At 44.2% G+C, this 24639-nt stretch overlaps 1 protein-coding gene across 1 annotated transcript in view; it reads right to left on the reverse strand.

Annotated features, from left to right (window-relative positions):
* Positions 1-1878: 1878 nt before the first annotated feature.
* LOC134353497 (guanylate-binding protein 1-like) overlaps positions 1879-24639 on the reverse strand; it is a 36701-nt gene continuing 13940 nt past the window's right edge. The window contains exon 10 of the mRNA XM_063061499.1: positions 1879-2141. Within this exon, the coding sequence (XP_062917569.1) occupies positions 1879-2141 (263 nt within the window). The remainder of the gene's footprint in view (positions 2142-24639) is intronic.

Here is a 24639-nt window from a genome sequence, read left to right on the forward strand (position 1 = left end):
GAGGAAACTCTGCTGGTGAGAGAGATCCACAGAACACAGAGCAGAGTGGAGGAAGGCCACATTATCAACACAGAGTCAGTATTGAATAGAGTTGACTGCTGACCCAGAACACTGAACCAGCAGATAAGGAGGTTGTGGGAGCTGACATCCTGTGCCAGGGAGAGTTTGTTGAATTGTCTAAGGATAAACAGAACCCCGCTTTATAATTAAGCAACCGATGGTTCATATAATTGTGGTACAGTGTGGACAGGTATTTGAGTGGATTAAAAAAAGTACTTGTGTGGCTATGGACTAGATATGTTAATTTATAATGCACTTCCAGAAACTAGGCAGAGTTTGAAACCTGTATGCGGGATTACATATAATGGAGCGTCAGGAGATATTTGGCAGTGGCAACTCCAGAGTCCAACATCTGCTGAAGAAATGTCCTCAACACTGTCTTAGAGAAGAACCCACTGCATTGAAATCCAAACATGCTCACCTGGAGCAGGTAATATATGAACACAAGTGGAGATTGTGAAACTAAAAAGTAGCCAGAATTGTTTGAAGCTTCAAGCTAAAGCTTTGTGTTTGAACAAATCATGATTAATCAAGAAGTTATGAGGCAAAATTATTGTGTGATATATTTCTCGTGCACTGTATCGAATGCAAAATAGAGGATTTAGTGGGTGACGAGGGGTGGGGGAAGTGGGGGAAAATGTCCATGGGCTGTGGGAGGGAATTAATTGGGTTGGTGGAGAATGTCTTTGGGCTGCGGGAGGAGACTCTGTGCTTTCGAGTGAATGTCCGTGACCCGCGGGAAAGATTCAATGGGTGGGGAGAGTGTCTGTGGCCTATGGGAGGTGGAATTTAATATGTGGGTGAGAATGTCTGTGACCCGCAGGAGAGGATTTAGTGGGTGAGGAGAGCTGGTAATTGGGAAGGTTCTGTGGGCTGTGTGAGGGAATTCAGTAGGTGGGGGAGTTGGTGATGAGGAAGACAGTCTGTGAGATTGTGGAGTGGCTTCAGTGGGTGGGGAGAGCAGGTTATTGGAGAGTGTGTCTGTCAGCTGTAGGAGGGGATTCAATGAGTTGTTAGGTGTGGTTGGTGATGAGAGAGAACATACATTGAATGTGCAAGGGGATTCTATGGGTTGAGGTAGTTGGTCATTGGAGAGGGTGTCTGTGGGCTGTGGAAATCTGTTCAGTGGATGGTGGGAGAGTGATTGGGAAGAGCATCCATGGGCTGTGGGAGGGGTTTCAGTGGGTGGGGACAGTTGGTGATGGAGGAGAATGTCCATGGACTGTGAAAGGGGATTTGATGGGGAGGAGCATTGCTGATTGGGAAGGGGATGTGGGAGGGGATTCAGTGAGTGGGGACAGTTGGTCGTGGGGGAGAGTGCCTGTGGGCTGTGAAGGTAGATTCAGTGAGTGGGAGAAATTGCCTGTGGGCTGTGATAGGGGATTTATTGAGTGAGGGCAAGTGTCCATGGACTGTGGTAGAAGCTTTATTGAATGGGACACATTACTCTGGGTCATGGGGAAATGATGATCTCATTTACATCCCTGGAGATTCACCAGCTGGAATCTGTGGATATACTGGGGGGGGGGGGAAATTCCTGACCCTGCTTTAAATGTTCCAGTGTGTGCGCCCCAAGATCAGGCTGGGGATTGGATTTGAAATGTGTGGGGTGGACAATATTTGGGGTCCAGTTCACTGATCAGACTGAGGGGAGTGTGGTTGGAAGTTCTTAGGGATGTCATGGGGTTGGCGCTGTGGACACATTTCTAATGTTCGCATCTTTTATGACACCTTTTTGTATTCTGCCACAGAGACCAGCACAATTATCAGCACAGTAAAAATAGGAAGAGCATGCTCCTTGATGAATTTTATGAAAGTTTATTCTGCTGGCTCTTTATATTTCTCCAGGTACTCGTACCTCTGCTGAGCCCTTTCTGCATCCTCCATCCTGCCTTCAACTTTGTATTTCTCCATCTCACTCCTCATGACTTTCTTCAGCTCCTCCACACTGCACTTTTTACCCTCCTCAAGCGTCTTCCTGATCTGCTCCTTGATCTCCTTATTCCTGTGTTCCTCAGCCACCTTCCTCTCCTGCTCCTTCTCCTTCTCATATTTCATCCTTGAGAGCTCCTTTTCCAAAGCTGACAAAAGGGGCAGAGGATGAATTAGTTAGTCCATGGCAGATAGTGGTGAAGGGGTCACTGCTCCAGGGGTGTGTGTGTGTGAGAGAAGACATTGAGAGGGAGCTTTACTCACTGTTCAGCCTAAGACGACACACAAAATGCTGGAAGAACTCAGCAGGTCAGGCAGCATCTAAGGAAATGAATACACAGTCAACGTTTCACCCGAGACCCTATTTCAGGACTGAGAAGGAAGGAGGAAGATGCCAGAATAAAAAGATGGGGGAGGAGAAAGATAAAGATACTATCTGGAATGTGATAGGTGAATCCAGGTGGGTGGGAAAGGTCGAGGCTGGAGGGGAAGCAATCTGATAGAAGATAAGAGTGAACCATAGGAGAAAGGGACGGATGAGAGAACTCGGAGTAGTAACAGGCAGGTGAGAGAAGGAAAAGATCAGAATAGAGGAAGCGGTGGGGGAGAGGGTTGGAATTTGTTTACCAGAAGGAGAAATTAATATTCATACCATCAGGTTGGAGGCTTACCACACAGGATATAAGGTGTTGTTCCTCCATCCTGAGGGTGGCCTCTTTCTGGCAGAAGAGGAGGCCATGCACCAACAGGTTGGAATGGAAATGGGAATCGGATTTAAACTGTTTGGACACTGGAAAGTCCCGCTTGTGGTGGGTGGTGCAGAGGTGATCAACGAAACAGTCCCCAGTTTATCATGGGTCTCACCAGTGTAAAGGAGGCTGCATCAGGAGGACCAGACACAATGGACAACTCCAGCAGATTTGCAGCTGTAGTGTTCTCTCACCTAGAAGGACTGTTTGGGGTGCTGAATGAGATGATGGAGGAGGTGTATCGAGTGTAGCACTTGGGCTACTTGCACGGATAAGTGCAGCGAGGGAGATAATTTTGGGGCCATGGGGACATATGGATAAAGGAATTGCAGTGGGAGTGTTCCCTGTGGAAAGCAGAAGGTGGGGGATGTAAAGATATGTTCAGTAATATGATCTCCTTGGAGATGGTGGAAGTTGCAGATGATGGGCTGGATATGGAGACTCCTGGGGTTGTGGGTAAGGACAAGAGGAACTCTGACTGTTAAGGTTGCAGGAATATGGAGTAAGTGTGGATAATCTGGAAATGAAAGAGATGCGGGTGAGATCAGCATCAATAATGGAGGGAGGGAAATTCTATTCTTTCAAGGACATCAGTGTTCAACCTGTTTTGATTCTAAAAATCGTTTTTAGATATTTCTCAGATTATTCTTTACAAATATACATGCAATCAACAACAATATTTTAAAGTCTCATCTACTCCTTGGTCAGCCCCCAGATATACTCCAGACAGAAGAGACAAATGTGAGCTTTACTCATGACCCTTGGAGAGGGGAAACTCCCCTGCTCTTCCTCTACATCTGTCGCCACAGTCAGAACAAATCGTGGAAATGGGCTGTCCTCCAGCCTATTAAAGTGCTAGTTGTTAAAGTGCCAGTTCATGGACCCTGCCCACATGAGTGATAGAATGAGCTCTGCCCACAACAGGTGGTGATCTGAGCACAATACCAGGTGTTTGGGAGAATGGTACTGACACACCCTATGAACTTCCAACTTGGAAGTCAGTAGCCAGTGGTGTCTTTTTGCAGGAACTAGAATGAGAGGAATTATCGTACAGGACACACAGCAGTCCAACTTCTCACTGTCAATGAAGGTAGTGGCTAGTGGATATAGAAGAGTTTTATTCAGCAAAAATGTGCAACAAGTATCATATTCAGACACTCTTGCAAGAAGATGCCTGTTTGATCCAATATTATGTGATATTTTATGTACTAATGATCAAAGGTAACAGTAGGATAATTCTATAGTTACAATGGATCTACAATGCTTCCTTTTAATTACATATAGTTTTCAAACACCCTCATACTTCACACCCACATGCCAGACACCCAAAATCAATGCTAATCCCCCACTGACTCGAGGCCACATTCATGCTTATGCAGGCATCTCCATTTCTGTTACATTGATTTGCCTAAAAACCTCTTAAATATCTATATTGCATCAGGCTCTACCACTTTCCCCAGCAATGTGTACTGCACTGTGTACCAAATATCTCTCTCTGACATCTCCCCTAAACCTTTCACCACTCAACTCTATTGGGTGTCCTCTGCTATAGGCCATTGCTGCCCTGGGGAAAAGTTGCTGACTGTCCACTCTATCTATTCCTCTCCTAATATTATCCACTTCAGTAAGGATGATCAACACCTCCACACACTGACCCACCCCTTCAGACCCCTCCACACCATTACTTTATCATTTCCTGTCAGAGTCACCTGGTGTACAATCACTCCTGTGCCTACTATCTCTTATGGACACTCTTTATAAAAGCAATCTGATGTATTTACATTTATTGTTTTTTTTTCCATGTATTATTGGATTCGTTAATGTGATTTTTTTTGGGTTGCCTGAGATCCAGAGTAACAATTATTCTGTTCTCTTACACATGGGGGAGAAGAGAATGAGAGCAAATCATGATATTTCTTTACACCTGTGTACTGGAAGTAACATTAAACTATCTTGAATCTTGAATCAACAAAATTGAGAGGTAGAGATAGGGTGAATGCTTGCAGGCATTTTTCCCTCCAGTTGGATGAGACTGGAACTAGAGGTCACAGGTTTAGAGTGAAAGGTGAAATATTTAAGGGGAATCAGAGGGTGGTGTGAGTGTTGAATAAGCAGCCAGTATATGAAGGTTCCAGTGTAATTTTTACGAGAGGTTTGGTTAGGTACATGGAAGAGAAAGGTATAGAGTGATATGGTTTGGGTGCTGGTAGATGAGAAAATGCAGAAGACCAGGCCAACATGGACTAACTGGAATGAAGTGATTTATGATTCTATGATTCCAATTGTGGTCTAACCACAGTTCTATAGAACTGTAAAATTACTTTGTGGTGTTTCAACTCACTCCACCTACTAGTGAAGACCAACAGACCATAGGTCTTCCAAACCATCCAATCAAACTTGAACAGCAAATTTGAGGAATCTTGGGCTTAGCTCCCAAGATCCCTGTTCCTTCATGCTGCTAAGAGTAAGCTGGGACAGGGCTGTTTTTGGAAGTGTTGAACAATGACAAATGTCTTTCAAATTGGAAGAGAGTGAAGTATTGCATTTTGGGAAACTAAACCAGGGTATGACTTTCACAGTGAACAGTAGATCTCTGGAGTGTTGTAGAATATAAGGACCTAAGAGCGCAGGTACATAGTTCACTGAAAATGGGATCACGGATAGAGTGGGTAGTGAAGGAGGCTTCTGGTATTAGTCTTTTCTCCCCCTCCGCAACTTGTGGTGCACCAGGCAGCAAACTTGCCATTTCTTTACCATTTGTCTGGTTTTTGAGGCCGAGTTGCTAGCTCGACACTCAATCCAGCATGAATGGAAAGCATGCAAGGAGCTGGCCGGATTCAAACCCGCGTCCACTTGTCTCGAGGTTTGGTGCAGATGCCACTATACTGCCGGCTTGCTATTAGTCAGGTCATTTAATATAGAATTTGAGAGGTTATGTTGCCATTGAACTAGATATCAGTCAGACGTTACTGAGAGTATTGTGTTCGGTTTCAGTCATTCTGTTACAGGGAAAAAAAGACATCATTAAATCAGACAGAGAACAATTTTGACACCTTGTTTCAGAACGATATGGTTAAACTGGAAAGAATGCAGTAAGAGTGAGGTTGCTGCTAGTTATAAGGGCTTGGTCAGGCTAGGTCTTTATTCCTTGGAATGTAGGAGAATGAGGAGTGACTTTGTAGAAATGTTTTCATTTGAGAGGCATAGGTAATGTGGGTGGTAATAATCTTTTCCCCAGGGTTGGGGAGTCTAACCTTAGGATTAGGTTGAGAGGGGAAAGATCTAAAAGGATCAGAGAAGCATCTTTTTCACACGGAGGGTGGTGAGTATATTAAACAAGCTGCTAGAGGAAATGGTTGAGGAAGTTACAGCAGGATCATTTAAGAAGCACTAACGTGGAGAGAAATAGGCTGAATGCAGGAAATTGGAGCCAGCCTGTTGGAGAATGTGGTTGGCATGGACTAGTTGGGCTGAAGGGCCTGAATCCATGCTGTATTGCTGTGTCTCTGTTGCCAAGCCCTCCTTATGTCTCCTTCTCTCTCATAAATCCTTTATTGGCCAACGCATAATTCTCAAAAGCCCTGTCTAATATTTATTTCTTTTAAACTTTAAATATACTTGCTTCTTCCTTTTGACTAAATGTTCCATTTCCCTTTTCCTTCAGCTACACTCACTCAGTGGGACAGACACACCTAAACGCAAACATTCCCTAAACAACCTCTACGATGCTGCTGTGCATTCTTAGAACACCTGCTCCCAAGTTCCTGCCCATTGCCACTTGACCTGCTCTTTCCATTTAAATACATGGCTCTTGGCCTGAAACATCGACTGTTTATGCATTTCCGTATTTGCTGCCTGACCTGCTGAGTTCCTCTAGCGTTATGTGTGTGCTGCTATAGATATCCATCAACTGCAGAATCTATTGTGTTTACATAAGCTAAATGAGTTTTACCAGAGGAAAAAGCGTATATTGCTGCGTTCCGCAAAAACGTTATATGGTAACTTGTTGTAAGCAACTTTCTTTTATGCATTCCACAGTCCTGATTACTATGCAAGGATTTATTTGATAGTGGCACTGAAGCCTGTGAAGGTACCATACATCCAGTTGTACACCACCCTCTGATTCCCCTTATATATTTCACCTTTCACTCTAAACCTGTGACCTCTAGTTCTAGTCTCATCCAACTGGAGGGAAAAATGCCTGCAAGCATTCACCCTATCTCTACCTCTCAATTTTGTTGATTCAAGATTCAAGATAGTTTAATGTTACTTCCAGTACACAGGTGTAAAGAAATATCATGATTTGCTCTCATTCTCTTCTCCCCCATGTGTAAGAGAACAGAATAATTGTTACTCTGGATCTCAGGCAACCCAAAAAAAGACACATTAAAGAATCCAATAATACATGGAAAAAAAACAATAAATGTAAATACATCAGATTGCTTTTATAAAGAGTGTCCATAAGAGATTGAGCGGACTAGACCAATGGAAGGTCCAACGGTCAAGAAGGCGGTCTCTGCAAGTGTCATGGAACGTGTAGAGCAGGAGAAGACACAGAAGACGTCCTGGTCATCCACTGCACCTAGTCCCATCTCCAGCCGTCTAGACTCTGTCTTGCCACTGGATCCAGATGGGAATTGGGAAGAGAGAGTGAGGCTGACGCTGCGTAACTCTCTCTCACTTAAATCCAAATCATGCGCTAGTCTCGACACCATCATAATGGTGTCGAGGTCCTCATCGACGTCAACGATGGACGAACAACCAACCAACCATAAGAGATAGTAGGCACAGGAGTGTCTGTACACCAGGTGACTCTGACAGGAAATGATAAAGTAATGGTGGGGAGGGGTCTGAAGGGGTGGGTTAGTGTGTGGAGCTGTTGATCATCCTTACTGAAGTGGATAATATTATGAGAGGAATAGATAGAGTGGACAGCCAGCGACTTTTCCCCAGGGCGGCAATGGCCTATAGCAGAGCACACCCATTAGAGTTGAGTGGTGAAAAGTTTAGGGGAGATGTCAGAGAGAGGTATTTTGCACCGAGTGCAGTACATATTGCTGGGGACAGCTGGGGACATCTCAGGAGCAGGAGTTTGTAGAATGCCTACAGGATGACTTTTTGGAGCAGCTTGTCCAGAAGCTCACCGGGGGACCGGCTGTTTTGGATTGGGTACTGTGTAATGAACCTGAGGTGATTAGGGAGCTGGAGGTAAAGGAACCCCTTGGAAGTAGTGATCATAATATGATTGAATTCAGTTTCAAATTTGAAAAGGAGAAGCTGGTATCAGGTGTATCGATATTTCAGTGGAACAGGGGAAATTACAGTGGTGTGAGAGAGGAACTGGCCCAAGTCGATTGGAAAAATAAGCTAAATGGAGGGACGGCAGAGCAGAATTGGATGAAATTCCTACAAGAAATAAGGAAAATGCAGGAAAAATATATTCCAAGAAAAAAGAAAATCATGAATGGAAAAATGGCACAAATGTGGCTAACGAGAGAGGTTAAGGCAAAAATAAAAGCAAAAGAAACGGCGTACAAGGAAGCAAAAATTAGTGGGAAAATGAGGACTGGAAGACTTTTAAAAACTTACAGAAGGAAACTAAGAAAGTCATTAGGAAAGAAAAGATGAATTATGAAAGGAAGTTGGCGATTAACATAAAAAAGGGTACTAAGAGTTTTTTAAAAATATATGAAGAGTAAAAGAGTGACAAGGGTAGATACGGGACCGATTGAAAATGATGCTGGAGAAATTATAATGGATAACAAAGAGTTGGCGGAGGAACTGAATGACTATTTTGCATCAGTCTTCACAGTGGAAGACATGAGCAATATACCTGATAGCCAGAGGTATCAGGGAATGGAATTAGGTACAGTCAAGATTACTAGAGAGAAAGTGCTTGGGAAGCTAAGTGGACTAAGAATAGATAAGTCTCCCGGTCCAGATGAGGTGCACCCAAGGGTTCTGAAGGAGGCGGCTTTGGAGATTGTGGAAGCATTGGAAATGATCTTCCAGGAATCAATAGACTCTGGCATGGTTCCGGAGGACTGGAAGGTCGCAAATATAGTTCTGTTATTTAAGAAAGGAAGGAGGCAGCGAAAAGAAAGTTACAGACCTATTAGTCTGACATCGGTAGTTGGAAAGATATTGGAGTCAATCCTCAAGGTTATGAAATACCTCGAGGTGCCTGACAAGATAGGCTGAAGCCAGCATGGTTTCATGAAGGGAAGATCCTGCCTCACCAACCTATTGGAATTTTTTGAGGTAATCTCGAATAAGATTGACAAGGGAGAGGCTGTGGATGTTGTGTATTTGGATTTTCAAAAGGCCTTCGATAAGGTGCTGCATATGAGGCTGCTTAATAAGATGAGAGCCCATGGAACTATAGGAAAGATATTGAAATGGGTGGAGCATTGGCTGATAGGCAGAAAGCAAAGGGCGGGAATAAAGGGATCCTATTCTGATTGGTTGCTGGTTACTAGTGGGGTTCCGCAGGGGTCAGTGTTGGGCCACTTTTTACGATGTATATCGATGATTTGGATTATGAATTAAATAGTTTTGTGGCTAAGTTTGCGGATGACACCAAGATATGTGGAGGAGCAGGAAACGTTGAAGAAACGGAAAGGTTGCAGAGAGACTTAGTCAGTTAAGGACAGTGGGCAAAGAAATGGCAGATGAGATACAACGTTGACAAATGTACAGTTGGACATTTTGGAAGAAGAAATAATCGGGCAGATTATTATTTAGATGGGGAGAAAATTCAAAAATCGGAAGTGCAAAGGGACTTGGGGGTCCTCGTGCAGGATACACTAAAGGCTAACCACCAAGTTGGATCTGCGGTAAGGAAAGTGAATGCTATGTTGGCATTCATTTCAAGAGGAATAGTGTATAAGAGTAAGGAGGTGTCGATGAGGCTCTATGGGGCATTAGTGTTGATGAGGCTCTATGGGCCTCATTTGGAATACTGTGTGCAGTTTTGGGGCCCCTATCTTAGAAAGGATGTACTGATGTTGGAGAGAGTTCAGAGAAGATTTACAAGGATGATTCCTGGAATGCAGGGGCTAAATATGAGGAGCGTTTGTCGGCTCTTGGACTGTATTCATTAGAGTATAGAAGAATGAGGGGATCTCATAGAAACATTTCGAATGTTGAAAGGGTTGGACAGAGCAGATGTAGAAAGGTTGTTTCCCTTGGTGGGTGAGTCCAGGACAAGAGGCCATAGTCTTAGAAATAGAGGGTACCCAGTTAAAACAGATGAGGAGAAAATTTTTTTAGCCAGAGGGTAGTGGCTTTGTGGAATTCGTTGCCCCATACAGCTGTGGAGGCCCGATCATTGAGGGTGTTTAAGGAGGAGATTGACAGGTATCTAATTAGTCAGGGTATCAAGGGATATGGGGAAAAAGTCAGAAATTGGAACTAGATGGGTGAATAGTTTAGCTCATGGGGGAGCTGCGGAGCAGACTCGATGGGCCGAATGGCCTACTCCTGCTCCTTTGTCTTGTGATCTTGTGATAACAAAATGTGAACTGAATCTGAAGTAGTGTTTCCAGGGGAAAGAAAGCATAATTTCAAATGTCCTCAAAATCACAAACAGGTTCTACACTTTGTTTAGAACAGTTTTATTTATTGCATTTCATGCTGGAGCACTTAAAATCACTTATTTGAACATGTAACATCATTCTTAGAAGATGTATGAAGTTGTATGAGAACTGGAAGATTGCAAATATTACTCCAATCTCTAAGAAAAGAGGAAGGCAAAAGAAAGGAAATTCTAGGCCAGTTCTTTGAGGAACTAACAAGCAGGTGGACGAAGGAGAGGCAATAGATGTCATTTACTTGGATTTGCACAAGGCATTTGATAAAATACTATACATGAGGCTGCTTAACAAGATAAAATCCTAAAGTATTACAGGAGAGATACTAGCATGAATAGAGAAATGGCTGACAGGCAGGAGGCAGTGAGTGGGAATAAAAGGGGCCTTTTCTGGAAGGCTGCCAGTGACTAATGGTGTTCCTCGGGGTCAGTGTTCTGACTACTACTGTTCACATTTTTTGTGAATGATTTGGGTAATGGAATTGATGGCATTGTTGAAAAGTTTGTGGATGGTACAAAAATAGGTGGAGGGGTAGCGAGTGCTGAGGAAGCAATGTGATTGTTGCAGGACTTGGATAAATTGGAAGAATGTGTTTAAATAAAAAAAAAACAAAAAACAAAGTGGCATATGGAATACAGTGCTGGGAAATGTATAATAATGCATTTTGGTAAAACAACAATTGTGCAGACTATTATCTAAATGGGGAGAAGGTTCAAACATCAAAGGTGCAGAGGAACTTTGGAGTCTTCGTGCAAGTCTCCCAGAAGGTTAATTTACAGGTTGAGTTTGTGGTAAAGAAGGCAAATGCAATGTTGGCATTTATTTCAAGGAGGATAAATATAAAAGTGAGGAGATAAGGCTGAGCCTTTATACAACACGAGTCAGGCTGCACTTGGAGTATTGTCAACAGTTTTGAGATCTGTATCTCAGAAAGGTTGTGTTGTCATTGGAGAGAGTCCAGAGGAGGTACACAAGGATGATTCTGGGAATGAAAAGGTTAATGCATGAGGAGTGTTTGGGCAGCTTTGGCCCTGTACTCACTGGAATTTAGAAGAATTCATGGGGATCTAACTGAAGCCTACTGAATGTTGAGAGGACTAGATAGGATGTATGTGGAGAGGATGTTTCCTCTGGTGAGGGTATCTAGAACTAGAGGGCACAGCCCCTAAACTGAAGGGGAACTTTTTAGAACAGAGGTAAGGAGAAATACTTTCAGCCAGAGAGTAGTGAATCAGTGGCATGCTCTCCCACAGACTGCAGTAAAGGTCAAGTCCGTGGGTAAATTTAAGGCAAAAGTTGATCGTTTCCTGATCGATCAGGACATCAAAGGATATGGCGAGAAGGCAGGTGTATGGGTGTCGGATCTGGGATCAGCCATGATGGAATGGCGGAGCAGACTTGATGGGCTAAATAGCTTAATTCTGCTCTTTATGGTCTTATGGTATTACAAAATTTCACATCTAGTGTTCCCAGAGCAAAATGCATATTGCCACTTTCCTCAAAGATGCTATGCGATATCTTGTTGTAAACAATTTTATGTATTGCATGGTCTTGATTATTCCACAACCATTGATTTGATAGTGGCACTTGTGTCTGAGAAGGTATATGCAGTTACATAAGGAAAAGTGCACAGAATCTGATGTATTATTTTTAGAGTAAATAAGCATATTTCCAACATGCTGAAAACACTAAGTGGTAAACTGATTTATTTAGTTTTAATTTATTATTTATGTTGCAGAGTTTTTTGGAATCAGTTATTTGAATGTACATTTTAAATCATTGCAGTTGCATAACAAAACTATACATTCTGTAAACAAAACGAGTGTACTGTACCAGACAAGAGCAAACATTTCCACTTTCCTCAAGAACTATGTCTTGTAAATAACTTTCATTTGTGTATTCTATGGTCCTGATTACTATGATATATTTGACAGTGACACTTATGCCCGGGATATTTTAGCCAGTTGTAAAATAAAAATTGTATGGAATCTAGAGAAGTGTTTCCAGAAGTAAAAATCATATATTTCCAATTTCCTGAAAAACACGAGGAGGTAACTTGGTGTAAACAGTTTATTTACTGTATTGGAAGCGTGATGGTTGTTGGGTAATACATTTTCCTGAACCTAATGGTGTGTGATGAAAAGTATCTTTGGCTCCTGCCCAGTGGGAATAGTTAGGCTGGATGGGAGGGATCTTTGAAGATGGATGCTGTTGTCCCCATGTCCTGATTGAGTTTGCGATGGAATTCCTATGGATTCCTGCTAAGGTGAGGAACTTTGTTATGCAGTACTACAATGATTTCCAAATGAGGTTTTCCACTCAGCAGTTTACAACTAGGTGGCAGAGCTTAGATGTTGGAATCCCAATGGGATGTGTGATTTCACCCATCCTTTTTGTGTTAGCCACGGAGGTCATTCTGAGGGCTGCAGAATCAGTGGGTCCAAGTGTCGCACTTGATGGCAGAGGGGAGTTACCACCAATACGAGCGTTCATGGACGATCTCACCCTTTTGGGTCCCAGCACAGAGGCAGTGGAAAATGTACTATCTAGACTCGAGCTAATGGATTGGGGAAGAATGAAGTTCAAGACCAAGAAGTCAAGGAGCCTTGTTCTTAGGAGAGGAAAGCTGGTTGACTTTCATTTCACCCTTTGTGGAGAGGAGATTCCATCCATTCAGGACCAACCAGTTAAGAGCCTCGGGCGATGGTACACAGAGGAGCTGAGAGACACCAAGAGGGTTCAAGAGACAGGAGAACAGATCAGCAGAGGTCTGATGTCTGTTGACAAGTGTGGCTTGCCTGGCAAGTTAAAGTTGTGGTGCTTGTAGTATGGACTGATGCCATGGATAATGTGGCCACTAACTGTCTATGAAGTGGCAATGTCCCACGTTGAGGCAATGGAACAGAAGATCAACAAGATGTGAAGAAGTGGCTTGGAGTACCGAGCAGCCTCACCAATGTTGCAATCCACAGTAGCCAGACAAAGCTTACCATCCCAGTGCAATCCCTTGTTGAGGAGGTCAAGGTAGCCAAGGTAAGATCATTCTTGATGCTTCGAGACTCAAAAGACCCTGTCATCAAGAACACCCAGCCAGATGTGAGATAAGGCAGGAAGTGGTCAGCCTGTGTAGCAGTTGATGAGGCAGAGTCTAGATTGAAGCAAAAGGAGATGGTTGCGGCTATCCAACTAGGCCGCCAGGGACTTGGATGGACAATCCACAAGTGGTGGTCATCTTCTACAGGTAAGGAGGCTGTGAGCTTGTAACACAAGAAATACGAGAGGTAGAAGAGAAGAGGTTAGCTAAAACAGCTGGCCTGGCCAAACAAGGGGCTTGGACCTGGTGGGAAAGTGTTGAACAATGACATCTATCTTGGAATGTTCTGCGGCAGATGGAACCGCTCCGCATCTCTTTTCCATGCAGAGCAGCGTACGATCTGCTCCCAATACCTACCAACCTCAGCACCTGGTATGAAGATAAGACAGACAGGTGTGCTGCTTGTGGCGAGAAGGGAACACTTCAACATATCTTGAGTGTATGCAGAGTCAATCTTTCCAGTGGCATGTACACATGGAGACATAACAATGTTCTCAAAGTTGTAACAGAAGCAGTTGAGCAGAGAGTACTGCAACACAACTTATCTCATTCCCCATGCTGCACAGAACATCGCATATCATTTGTGAAAGAAGGCTCCAAGTCAAGGGTGTACAGCGCAGGCTCACGATCATGTATACTTTCTTCAGCCAATGGTTGGTGTGTCAAGGCTGACCTGGATGGGAAGGGCAGTTTCCCAGAGCAAATAGCTTCCTCTACATTGTGTCCAGATATAATCGTATGGTTTGACACCAGTAGAGAAGTGGTTATTGGTGAACTCACTGTCCCCTGGGAAGACAACGTCGATGAAGCCCATGAGCGCAAGTTAACCAAGTATGCAGAATTAAGATCAGAGTGCAGAGTCAGAGGGTGGAAGGTCTCATGCTGTCCATTCGAAGTAGGCTGCCGTGGGTTTATTGCATTCTCTCTCCAGAAGTGGCTGCGTGACCTTGGCTTCACTAGAAGAGAGATCAAGTCAACCAGCAGGGCTGTAGCTGAGGCAGCAGAGAAAGGATCAGCATGGGTGTGGACCAAGTATGTCCAGAGGGGCAGATAGTCAGACAGTGTATACATATCTTGCTAACCCTTCAGTAATTGCATTGACACCTGAAGAGCAGACTATCTGTTGGATGGAAGTGACCAACAACTCTGATAGAGGCAGATGCCAAGTTTTTAAGCTCACCAGTGGGAGGTGGTTCTTTAGCACTGCTGGCCCACCACCTCGAGGGAGTCTTGATCATAAGCGGGCTGAAACTCCTGAAGACAGGTGGCAGATCAACTGATGATCCCACTGGTGATAGCACAGGACAGTTAACATCTTAGTCCACGTGTATTTTTAACTCTGCATTCTTGTGTAAATTTGGCTGTGATGGTCATGGCTGTATCCACCCCTTCCTATAGATTTTTTTTCTGTCCTTGGGCATTGTTGTTTCCATACCATGTGGTGATGCATCTATAGAGGTTTGTCAATTTTTTTGGTGACGTGCCAAATCTCAGCAAATTTCTTTGTGCATCCAGGACAGATCCTCTGATACGTTAACAGCTGTAATGGGCTGGGTTGACGAGACCCCAAAAATTTGAGTGTACTAGAGGTTCAAAAAAAGCATATAAACACAACAAGGTAACTATAGCCTAATTTATAACAAGAGAACATCTGCAGATGCTGGAAATCCAAGCAATACCCACAAAAAATGCAGGAGGAACTCGGCAAGCCAGGCAGCATCTATGGAAATGAGTAAGCAGTCAATATGTCGGGTCGAGACCCTTCAGGACAGGAGAAAAAAAGATGCAGTCAGAGTAAGAAAGCGGGAGGAGGGGAGGAAGAAATAAAAGGTGATCAGTGAAAACCAGGAGCGGGGACTGAAGTAAAGAGCTGGGAAGTTGATTGATGAAAGGGATAAAGGGCTGGAGAAGCGTGAAATCTGACAGGAGAGGAAAAGACCACGGAAGAAAGGGAAGGGTGAGGAGCACCAAAGACAGGTGATGTGCAGATAGGAGATAACGTGAGAGAGGGAAATGGGAATTGGGAAGGGGAGGATTAGTGGTAGTTCAAGAAATTGATGTTCATTCCATCAGATTGGATGCTACTCCAACTTACTCCAAGTTGCTCCTCCAACTTGAGTCTGGTCTCATCGCGGCAGTAGACTGACATGTCGGAATGGGAATGGGAAGTGGAATTGAAACAGATGTCGTCAGCTCGTGATCCATTTATCCATGCACTCCACATTGGCACATGACCTCACTCCCTCCTACAGGTCAGCAGTGTGCTAGAACACTCTCCACTTCCCTATTTGTCCATGTTACTCCAGCAGCATCTAACACACAACACCTCTCTCTCAACCAGGAAAAAGGCAGCAGATCGAGGGGGGCTCCTGGCTCACCTACCAATTGCTAGCTCATACTGACTTGGATATACACTCAGTGGCCACTTTATTAGGTTCAGCAGGTGTCTGTCCATGGTGTTTGGCTGCTGTAGCCCATTCACTTCAAGATGCAACTTTGTGTGTATTCAGAGATCCCGTTGTGCACATCTCTGTTGTAGGTGTGGCTATTTGATTTACTGTCATCTTCCTGTCAGCTTGAACTAGTCTGGTCATTCTCTTCTGACCTTCCTCATTAACAAGGTGGTTATGGCCTCAGAACTGCCACTCTAAATAACTGGATGTTATTTGTTTCTCACACCATTCCCTTTACGTTCTACAGACTGTTGTGTGTGAAAATCCTAGGAAATCAGCAGTTTCTGAGACACTGAAACTGTCCTATCTGCCACCAACAATCATTCTCTGGTCAAAGTCATTTGGATCACTTTGCTGATGTTTGGTCTGAACAACAACTGAACCTTTTGACCATGTCTGCATGCTTTTATGCATTGAGTTGCAGCCACATAATTGCTTGATTAGATATTCTTCACAAGCGGTGGGTTTCTGGACCAACTGTGTGGCCTAGCATTTTGCTATCACTAGGAACGGCTTGGAAGATGAGAGCCCTCGGGGGCCGGTGGTTCGAAGTCGGGGAACTGCCCCATGGGTGACCTGCTTCTCACTGATTTCACTAACTGAGACATCATGAAGGACTGAAACATTAAGACTGTAACACTGAGACAGCAGGCGGTGTGTTTGCTAACCGTCACCTGCTGTCAGAGGAAGGCCCCTGTCCTCCAGTGTTCACTCTCTTTCGAGAGAGAGAGAGAGTGAGAGAGAGAGAGAGAGAGAGCCCATCAATCCTCAGGAACACTCCACATCTGCCACATCATATCACTGCTATCTACAGATAAGGGTTGTGATAGAATACTCCCACTTCTCTGGGTGGCGTTACTCCACATTCGCCACATTATATCTCTCCTATCTGCATGCTGCTATGCATTGAGTTGCTGCTTCATAATAGTTTGATTAGATATTCTTCACATGCTGTGGGTTTCTGGACCAACTGTGCGGCCTAACGCTTCGCTATCTCCTAGATTGGCCTGAAAGACGTGAGCTCTTTGGTCTGAGAGGCTAGATTTCAGGAAAAAGCCCCATAGGTGACCCAGTTCCTCGTGATTTCACCGAATGAGGTGTCGTGGGAGACTAAGACATCAAGAGAGCAGGCAGTGTGTGTGTTGCCGTCTGCTGTCGGAGGAAGGCCCCTGTAATCGAGCGATCCCACTCTCTCTCTGAGAGAGCCTGTCGGCCCTTAAGACAGGGGTCAAAGGAGTAGGGACGCAGAAGACTAACATCAGAACAGCGGGTTGCTGGTCTCTGCTCTTGGCAGGAGTGACCTCTCTCTCACTGGAGAGTGAGCGTCTGTCTGAGACTCCAAAGTGCCAGTTTGTGATCTGTAGTTTGATGGACTCTGGATCAAGGACACTTTGGGCTCTTCAGCTGCTGCTCACATGGTGGGGGTGTTGGGGGTTTGTCAGTGATTCTGCTAAACGGGTGGTCATTGTGGGTGGGTGGGGTTTGTGTTTTTGCTACGGCTTGTGTGAATGGAGGCGGGGAGGGGAAGGTATGGGGTTCGATGTTTCTATCATTCTGTGGGGTTTCTTTGTTTCATTGACTTCTCTGAAGAGGATGAACTTCCAGTAGTACACTGTATACATTTTATGATATTAAATGTATTTTGAAATTTTGAACTTTAATTGCAGTAAGAAATAGGTGTACAAGTGTACCTAATAAAGTGGCCGAAGATCAAGGAGTGACCCAGCCCCACCCATCTTCTTACCATCAATGCCAACATACTGGAAATTAATACTGAACTCTGTCACACCCAATCAGAAATTTTTGAGATTTAAAAGTCCCATTTTGTTTTTCTGAACTTGAGTCTATAAGGTCCGGGAAATGAAATCAATTCTCACGTGCGAGACTTACTATTGCTGGAACCTGTCTGGTAAACCTTCAGTGCAGTCCACCACTGGTGAGAATATACGGAAGGGCACTAAAACTTTCACTGTAACCCCATCAGTCCCCTTTCTGTGTAACTCCCTCTGGCCCTTGTTCTTCTCCCCAACATTATAACCACCCAGCCCAAGCAGTCTTTCTCCTGAAATTACCACCAGATATTTCACTCCTCCTTAGCAACGTAATGCCCTCAGGCACTAAACCACCTTCACATTTTTGTAAACTCCTCCAGCCGTGTCACACCTCTCTGTCTCTGTACCTCTCTCCAGTTCCCTGCACCAATGGCTCTCAAACTTTATCTGTTCGCGGCCCACTTGTGACTTTCACTTACATCTGTGACTCCCCTAACATAGTCTTCTTTCGGTACTAAAGTTTTTTTTCTTTAGTCAACTCCACCCAGCACGGATGGAAAGCGCGCAAGCGGCCGGCTGGACTCAAACTCGGGACTCTCATCCTGAAGTTCAGTGCTGATGTCACTACACTTGCGGCGGGCAGTTTGCGCTTTGATACAACTTGCGCTTCAGCAGCACATACATTATTCAACAAGATAAGAGGTGGGAAATTCAATTAAAACAACCTTGCTTGCTCCCAGAGCTGTGGAAAATTATTTTCAATATCACGAGTTATCCAGAAATTTACTTGTTGCATGTGAATTTTGCTTGGGCTGTTATATCATTCTGCAGCACAATTCTTGTGATATTGATGTTGTGGTGGCAACAGCATTCACATTGACCCCAAATAGATCCACAACGCAATCTGGAATAGGCATCTCCAGGAGATCTCTATATCTGTGTGCAGTTGTTTCAGATAGTGGGTAGTGGCTCCTTATGTCACTACTACAGGGTGTGATGACCCTGCCTTACATGAATCCTGGGCTCAGCTGGCTCCAGAATCCTTGTGGGAATCTTTGGGAGAAGAGAACACTAAGGAGTAAACCCAACACAAATCCGGAGTGGAGCCCCTAAGGCGGTTGGATGCTCCTGCAGCCAAGTTGATGCCAAATGTACTGCTTCGCATTCTTTTGTATCATATCCGTGAGGCCGAGGGGGGATCTTGAAGTCTGGACAACCCAGGATCTCCATATTCATTGCCCAGCTCTGCGCTCCGGAACGGGCGCATCCATTTTCTACTTAGACAGACAGAGCCATGATGATGTTTCAAATGCTCAAGATGGAAGTCAGATCATCACTTTGCAACCAGTTACTGACGGTGGATGACAAAGTGTGTACAACAATCGTCAGGCACAGCAATTTTAAATGAGCAGTGAATTCTCTGTATCTTCCTACCATCGAAGCAGCAACATCCATTGCACAAGCCATTATATTTTCCAGTGGAATATTGTATTGAAAGATATAGTTCTTGACCTCTTCAAAAATAGTTTCACCTTTGATATCTGTAGTAAGCTTTCCGGCAAAAATCATTTCCTTGCTGGCCTGATCATCATTCAAAATCCTAACCAAAATCATCAGAAGAACTTCATTATCATTTAATGTGCTATTGTCAATATGCAGGGCAAACTTCTTAACTTTCCGTTGTGCAATTAATTGTTTTTCCACATCACCAATATGCCTCGATACTGATGAGTTGCTCAAGGGGATGGCTTGAATCGTTTAATATGTGCCCTGATTCGCAACAGTGGAAAGTACAACAAAAACTACAGGCAGAATGAATGATTCACCTACAATATGCGGATTGATAGCATTTACAATTGTTTGAAATCTCATAGGATGCATGTGAAGCTTTTTTCACTAAATGTTTGCTTTACTTCTGCCTTGATTGAAATTTATCAGTTGTTTTTTGAAGTAATCAAGTGACTTGTCTCCTTTTGCGCTGCCTCCAAATGTTTCCTCAGTTTACATGGTTGCATACTTTCAGTTGACAGTGTAGTCATACAAATTAGCCACAGTGGTATCCTTTTGTCGTGTGGGGATGAAATAAAACCACGGTAAAATACTCAAAGCAATGTTGTTGATGGTCATTCTTTGCTGCAGTAGTCATGGGTAATCTGATGTGTTTATAATAAAAAAAAACATATACGTGTGTGTCAGAGACTTTATTAACAGTACAATTGCATTTGTAGGCTCCATAGAGTATTAGTAAACGTCAAAGAATCATAATTGGGGTAATCTCAGATGAAAAGTATCAGTATTGTTGGATCTCTGTAATTTTTGATCCCTGGTTCTTTTAGGTCAGGAATGAGCAAGAAACTTTGATTCATTGATTCTTCACGATTAATCATTTTTAAATTTAACCAATGATACAGACAAAATAACAAAGCCCATGAGAGACAAGAGAAATTGAACAGATTCAGTTGATTCAATGACACGAGGGCACCTTTGAAAAATCTATCACCTTTATACTCGAGATGTACTTACTCCTCTCGGCACTTGCTGATTTCCCAGCCTCATTTTATGCTCTTCTCAGGGTTATGCTGGGCACACGTATACAACAGTGACAGAATTTCTCAACATCCCCACCCATCCCTGGCCAACACTAGTCCTGCATGAGGATCATGATCCTGCTCTGCCTTCTCTGATGCATTGCCCTATGATATAACTCCAGTAGTATCTGCCACAGCGACTCCTGCTTCCCGTGAGTCCAGCTCCCATCCAGACACTCCTTTACTCCCTTTCTCCTCTGCCTTCACTGCTCAGTTTCTTCCTGCACCCTAGATATTTCAGCTACTTCTTGTTCATCTGCTGCCCACTTCACACTGATGTCTGCCCACTCATTTCCTTTCTGCTCCTTACTCTCCCCTTTCTGGTGACCCTTTAATCAGTTCAAACTCTGCTGGCAGCCTCACTGCTTCCAGCAGTTCTTGTACCTATGCTGAATAACTGCTCCTGTTGAGGTTACAAATCCTCATCGTGTCCAAGCCATCAGATAATCATGCACCACCCCGAAGGAATACCTACTGTCTGTGTATATATTTACTTGTCTCACCTTACTGTAGTGTAGTAGAATAGACAATATATAGAATAGTACAGTACAGGCCCTTCGGCCCACAATGTTGTGCCGACCCTCAAACCCTGCCTCCCATATAACCCCCAACCTTAAATTCCTCCATATACCTGTCTAGTAGTCTCTTAAGTTTCACTAGTGTATCTGCCTTCACCACTGACCCAGGCAGTGCATTCCATGCACCAACCACACTCTGAGTAAAAAAAACCTTCCTCTAATATCCCCCTTGAACTTCCCACCCCCTACCTTAAAGCCATGTCCTCTTGTATTGAGCAGTGGTGCCCTGGGGAAGAGGCGCTGGCTGTCCACTCTATCTATTCCTCTTATTATCTTGTACACCTCTATCATGTCTCCTCTCATCCTCCTTCTCTTCTCTCATCCTCCTTCTCTCCTCTCAAAGAGTAAAGCCCTAGCTCCCTTAATCTCTGATCATAATGCATACACTCTAAACCAGGCAGCATTCTGGTAAATCTCCTCTGTATCCTTTCCAATGCTTCCACATCCTTCCTATAGTGAGACGATCAGAAGTGGACACAGTACTCCAAGTGTGGCCTAACCAGAGTTTTGTAGAGCTGCATCATCGCGACTCTTAAACTCTATCCCTCGACTTATGAAAGCTAACACCCCGTAAGCTTTCTTAACTACCCTAACTACCTATGAGGCAACTTTCAGGGATCTGTGGACATGTACCCCCAGATCCCTATGCTACTTCACACTACCAGGTATCCTGCCATTTACTTTGTACTCTGCCTTGGAGTTTGTTCTTCCAAAGTGTACCACCTCACACTTCTCCGGGTTGAACTCCATCTTGCCACTTCTCAGCCCACTTCTGCATCCTATCAGTGTCTCTCTGCAATCTTCGACAATCCTCTACACTATCTACAACACCACCAACCTTTGTGTCGTCTGCAAACTTGCCAACCCACTCTTCCACCCCCACATCCAGGTCGTTAATAAAAATCACGAAGAGGTCCCAGAACAGATCCTTGTGGGACACCACTAGTCACAATCCTCTGCAGGCAAGCCAATTCTGAATCCACCTGACGAAACCTCCCTGCATCCCATGTCTTCTGACTTTCTGAATAAGCCTACCATGTGGAACCTTGTCAAATGCCTTACTAAAATCCATATAGATCATATCCACTGCACTACCCTCATCTATATGCCTGGTCACCTCAAAAAACTCTATCAGGCTTGCTAGACACGATCTGCCCTTCACAAAGCCATGTTGACTGTCCCTAATCAGACCATGACTCTCTAAATGCCCATAGATCCTATCTCTAAGAACCTTTTCCAACGGCTTTCCCACCACAGATGTAAGGCTCACTGTGTTATAATTACCCGGACTATCCCTACTACCTTTTTTGAACAAGGGAACAACATTCGCCTCCCTCCAATCCTCTGGTACCATTCCCGTGGACAACGAGGACATAAAGATCCTAGCCAGAGGCTCAGCAATCTCCTCCCTCTCCTCGTGGAGCAGCCTGGGGAATATTCCGTCAGGCCCCGGGGACTTATCCGTCCTAATGTATTTTAACAATTTCAACACCTCCTCTCCCTTAATATCAACACCAACCTCACTCATACTGACCTCACTCATATTGTCCTCACCATCATCAAGTTCCCTCTCATTGGTAAATACCGAAAAGAAGTATTCATTGAGGACCTCGCTCACTTCCACAGCCTCCAGGCACATCTTCCTACCTTTATCCCTATTTGGTCCTACCTTCACTCCTGTCATCCTTTTTTTCTTCACATAATTGAAGAATGCCTTGGGGTTTTCCTTTACCCTACTCGCCAAGGCCTTCTCATGTCCCCTTCTTGCTCTTCTCAGCCCCTTCTTAAGCTTCTTTCTTGCTTCCCTATATTCCTCAATAGACCCATCTGATCCTTGCTTCCTAAACCTCATGTATGCTGCCTTCTTCCACTTGACTAGATTTTCCACCTCACTTGTCACCCATAGTTGCTTCACCCTACCATTCTTTATGTTCCTCAGCAGCCAAATTTATCCCTAACATCCTGCAAGAGATCTCTAAACATCGACCACATGTCCATAGCACATTTCCTGCAAAAACATCATCCCAATTCACACCCACAAGTTCTAGCCTTATAGCCTCATAATTTGCCCTTCCTCAATTAAAAATTTTCCTGTCCTCTGATTCTATCCTTTTCCATGCTAAAGGCCAGGGAGCAGTGGTCACTGTCCCCCAGATGCTCACCCAGTGAGAGATCTGTGACCTGACCCGGTTCATCACCTAGTACGAGATCTAGTATGGCATTCTCCCCAGTCGGCCTGTCCACATACTGTGACAGGAATCCGTCCTGGACACACTGAACAAACTCTGCCCCATCTAAACCCTTGGAACTAATCAGGTGCCAATCAATAGTAGTGAAGTTAAAGTGATACTATCAGGGCCAGCAGTTCCATCACATGAGCTAAGGAAACTCCTGGCAATATTCCTACACCTAGCTCTTTATATTTTTCTTAAAAAATTCCTTTGTTTCCCATTCCAGATGTATTTTTTTTACACCAATACCTTCTTCCAGTTCTATTTCCATTTGACACTCATGTGCCTCCCCTTCTGTTAGGAAGGTTCTTGCTGGGTTCATTCCGGTGTCCATTACTATTCTCACTGACTTGTCAGTAAGGATGACAATTGTTTTTCAAGCTGCCCTTTTGTTGTCAGTGACTGTTCTCAGCCGCCCTGTATTCTGGTGCTCTACTATGTGATGGGGAGTATGTAGCATGAGTTGTCCCATCAACACAACAAGTTTACTTACTCATACTGCCCTCCTTGCACAGTCAAGAGCTGTTACGCAGCGGGGAAATTCTGCTACAATGACTGTCTATTTCATTGAATAATATGGCACTGGTCGTCTTGTGTCCCCAAGGTCCTGCACCACCACAGTGTTGTAATTACTGCAATGCTGGCATTCATTTCTCGAGGTTCAGAACACAGAAACATAGAAATTAGGTGCCGGAGTAGGCTATTCAGCCCTTCCAGCCTGCACCGCCATTCAGTATGATCATGGCTGATCATCCAACTGACAACCCTGTACCAGCCTTCTCTCCATACCCCCCTGATCCCTTTAGCTACAAGGGCCATATCTAACTCCCTCTTAAATATAGCCAATGATCTGGCCTGAACTATTTCCTGTGGCAGAGAATTCCACAGATTCACCACTCTCTGTGTGAAGAAATTTTTCCTCATCTCGGTCCTAAAAGGCTTCCCCTTTATCCTCAAACTGTGACCCCTCGTACTGGACTTCCCCAACAAGGGGAACAATCTTCCTGCATCTAGCCTGTCTAATCCCTTTAGGACTTTATATGTTTCAATCAGATCCCCCCTCAATCTTCTAAATTCCAACGAGTATAAGCCTAGTCGATCTAGTCTTTCATTATATGAAAGCCCTGCCATCCCAGGAATTAATCTGGTGAACCTAGAACATAAGAGCAGGGATGAACATAATATGAGTCTTATGGTGAACATAAGAGCAGGGATGTGATGTTGAGGCTCTATAAGGCACTCATGAGACCACACTTGGAGTACTATATGCAGTTTTGGGCTTCTTATTTTAGAAAGGATATACTGACATTGGAGAGGATTCAGAGAAAATTCACGAGAATGATTCCAGGAATGTAAGGGTTACCATATGAGGAACGTCTGGCAGCACTTGGGCTGTATTCCCTGGAGTTCAGGAGAATGAGGGGGGATCTCAAAGAAACATTCTGAATGTTACAAGGACTGAACAGATTAGATATGGCAAAGATATTTCCCATGGCAGGGGAGTCTAGGACAAGAGGGCACGAATTCAGGACTGAATGACGTCCATTTAGAACAGAGGTGCAGAGAAATTACTTTAGTCAGCAGCTGGTA

The sequence above is a fragment of the Mobula hypostoma genome, chromosome 11 (genome assembly GCF_963921235.1).
Source record: "Mobula hypostoma chromosome 11, sMobHyp1.1, whole genome shotgun sequence".
NCBI lineage: Eukaryota > Metazoa > Chordata > Chondrichthyes > Myliobatiformes > Myliobatidae > Mobula > Mobula hypostoma.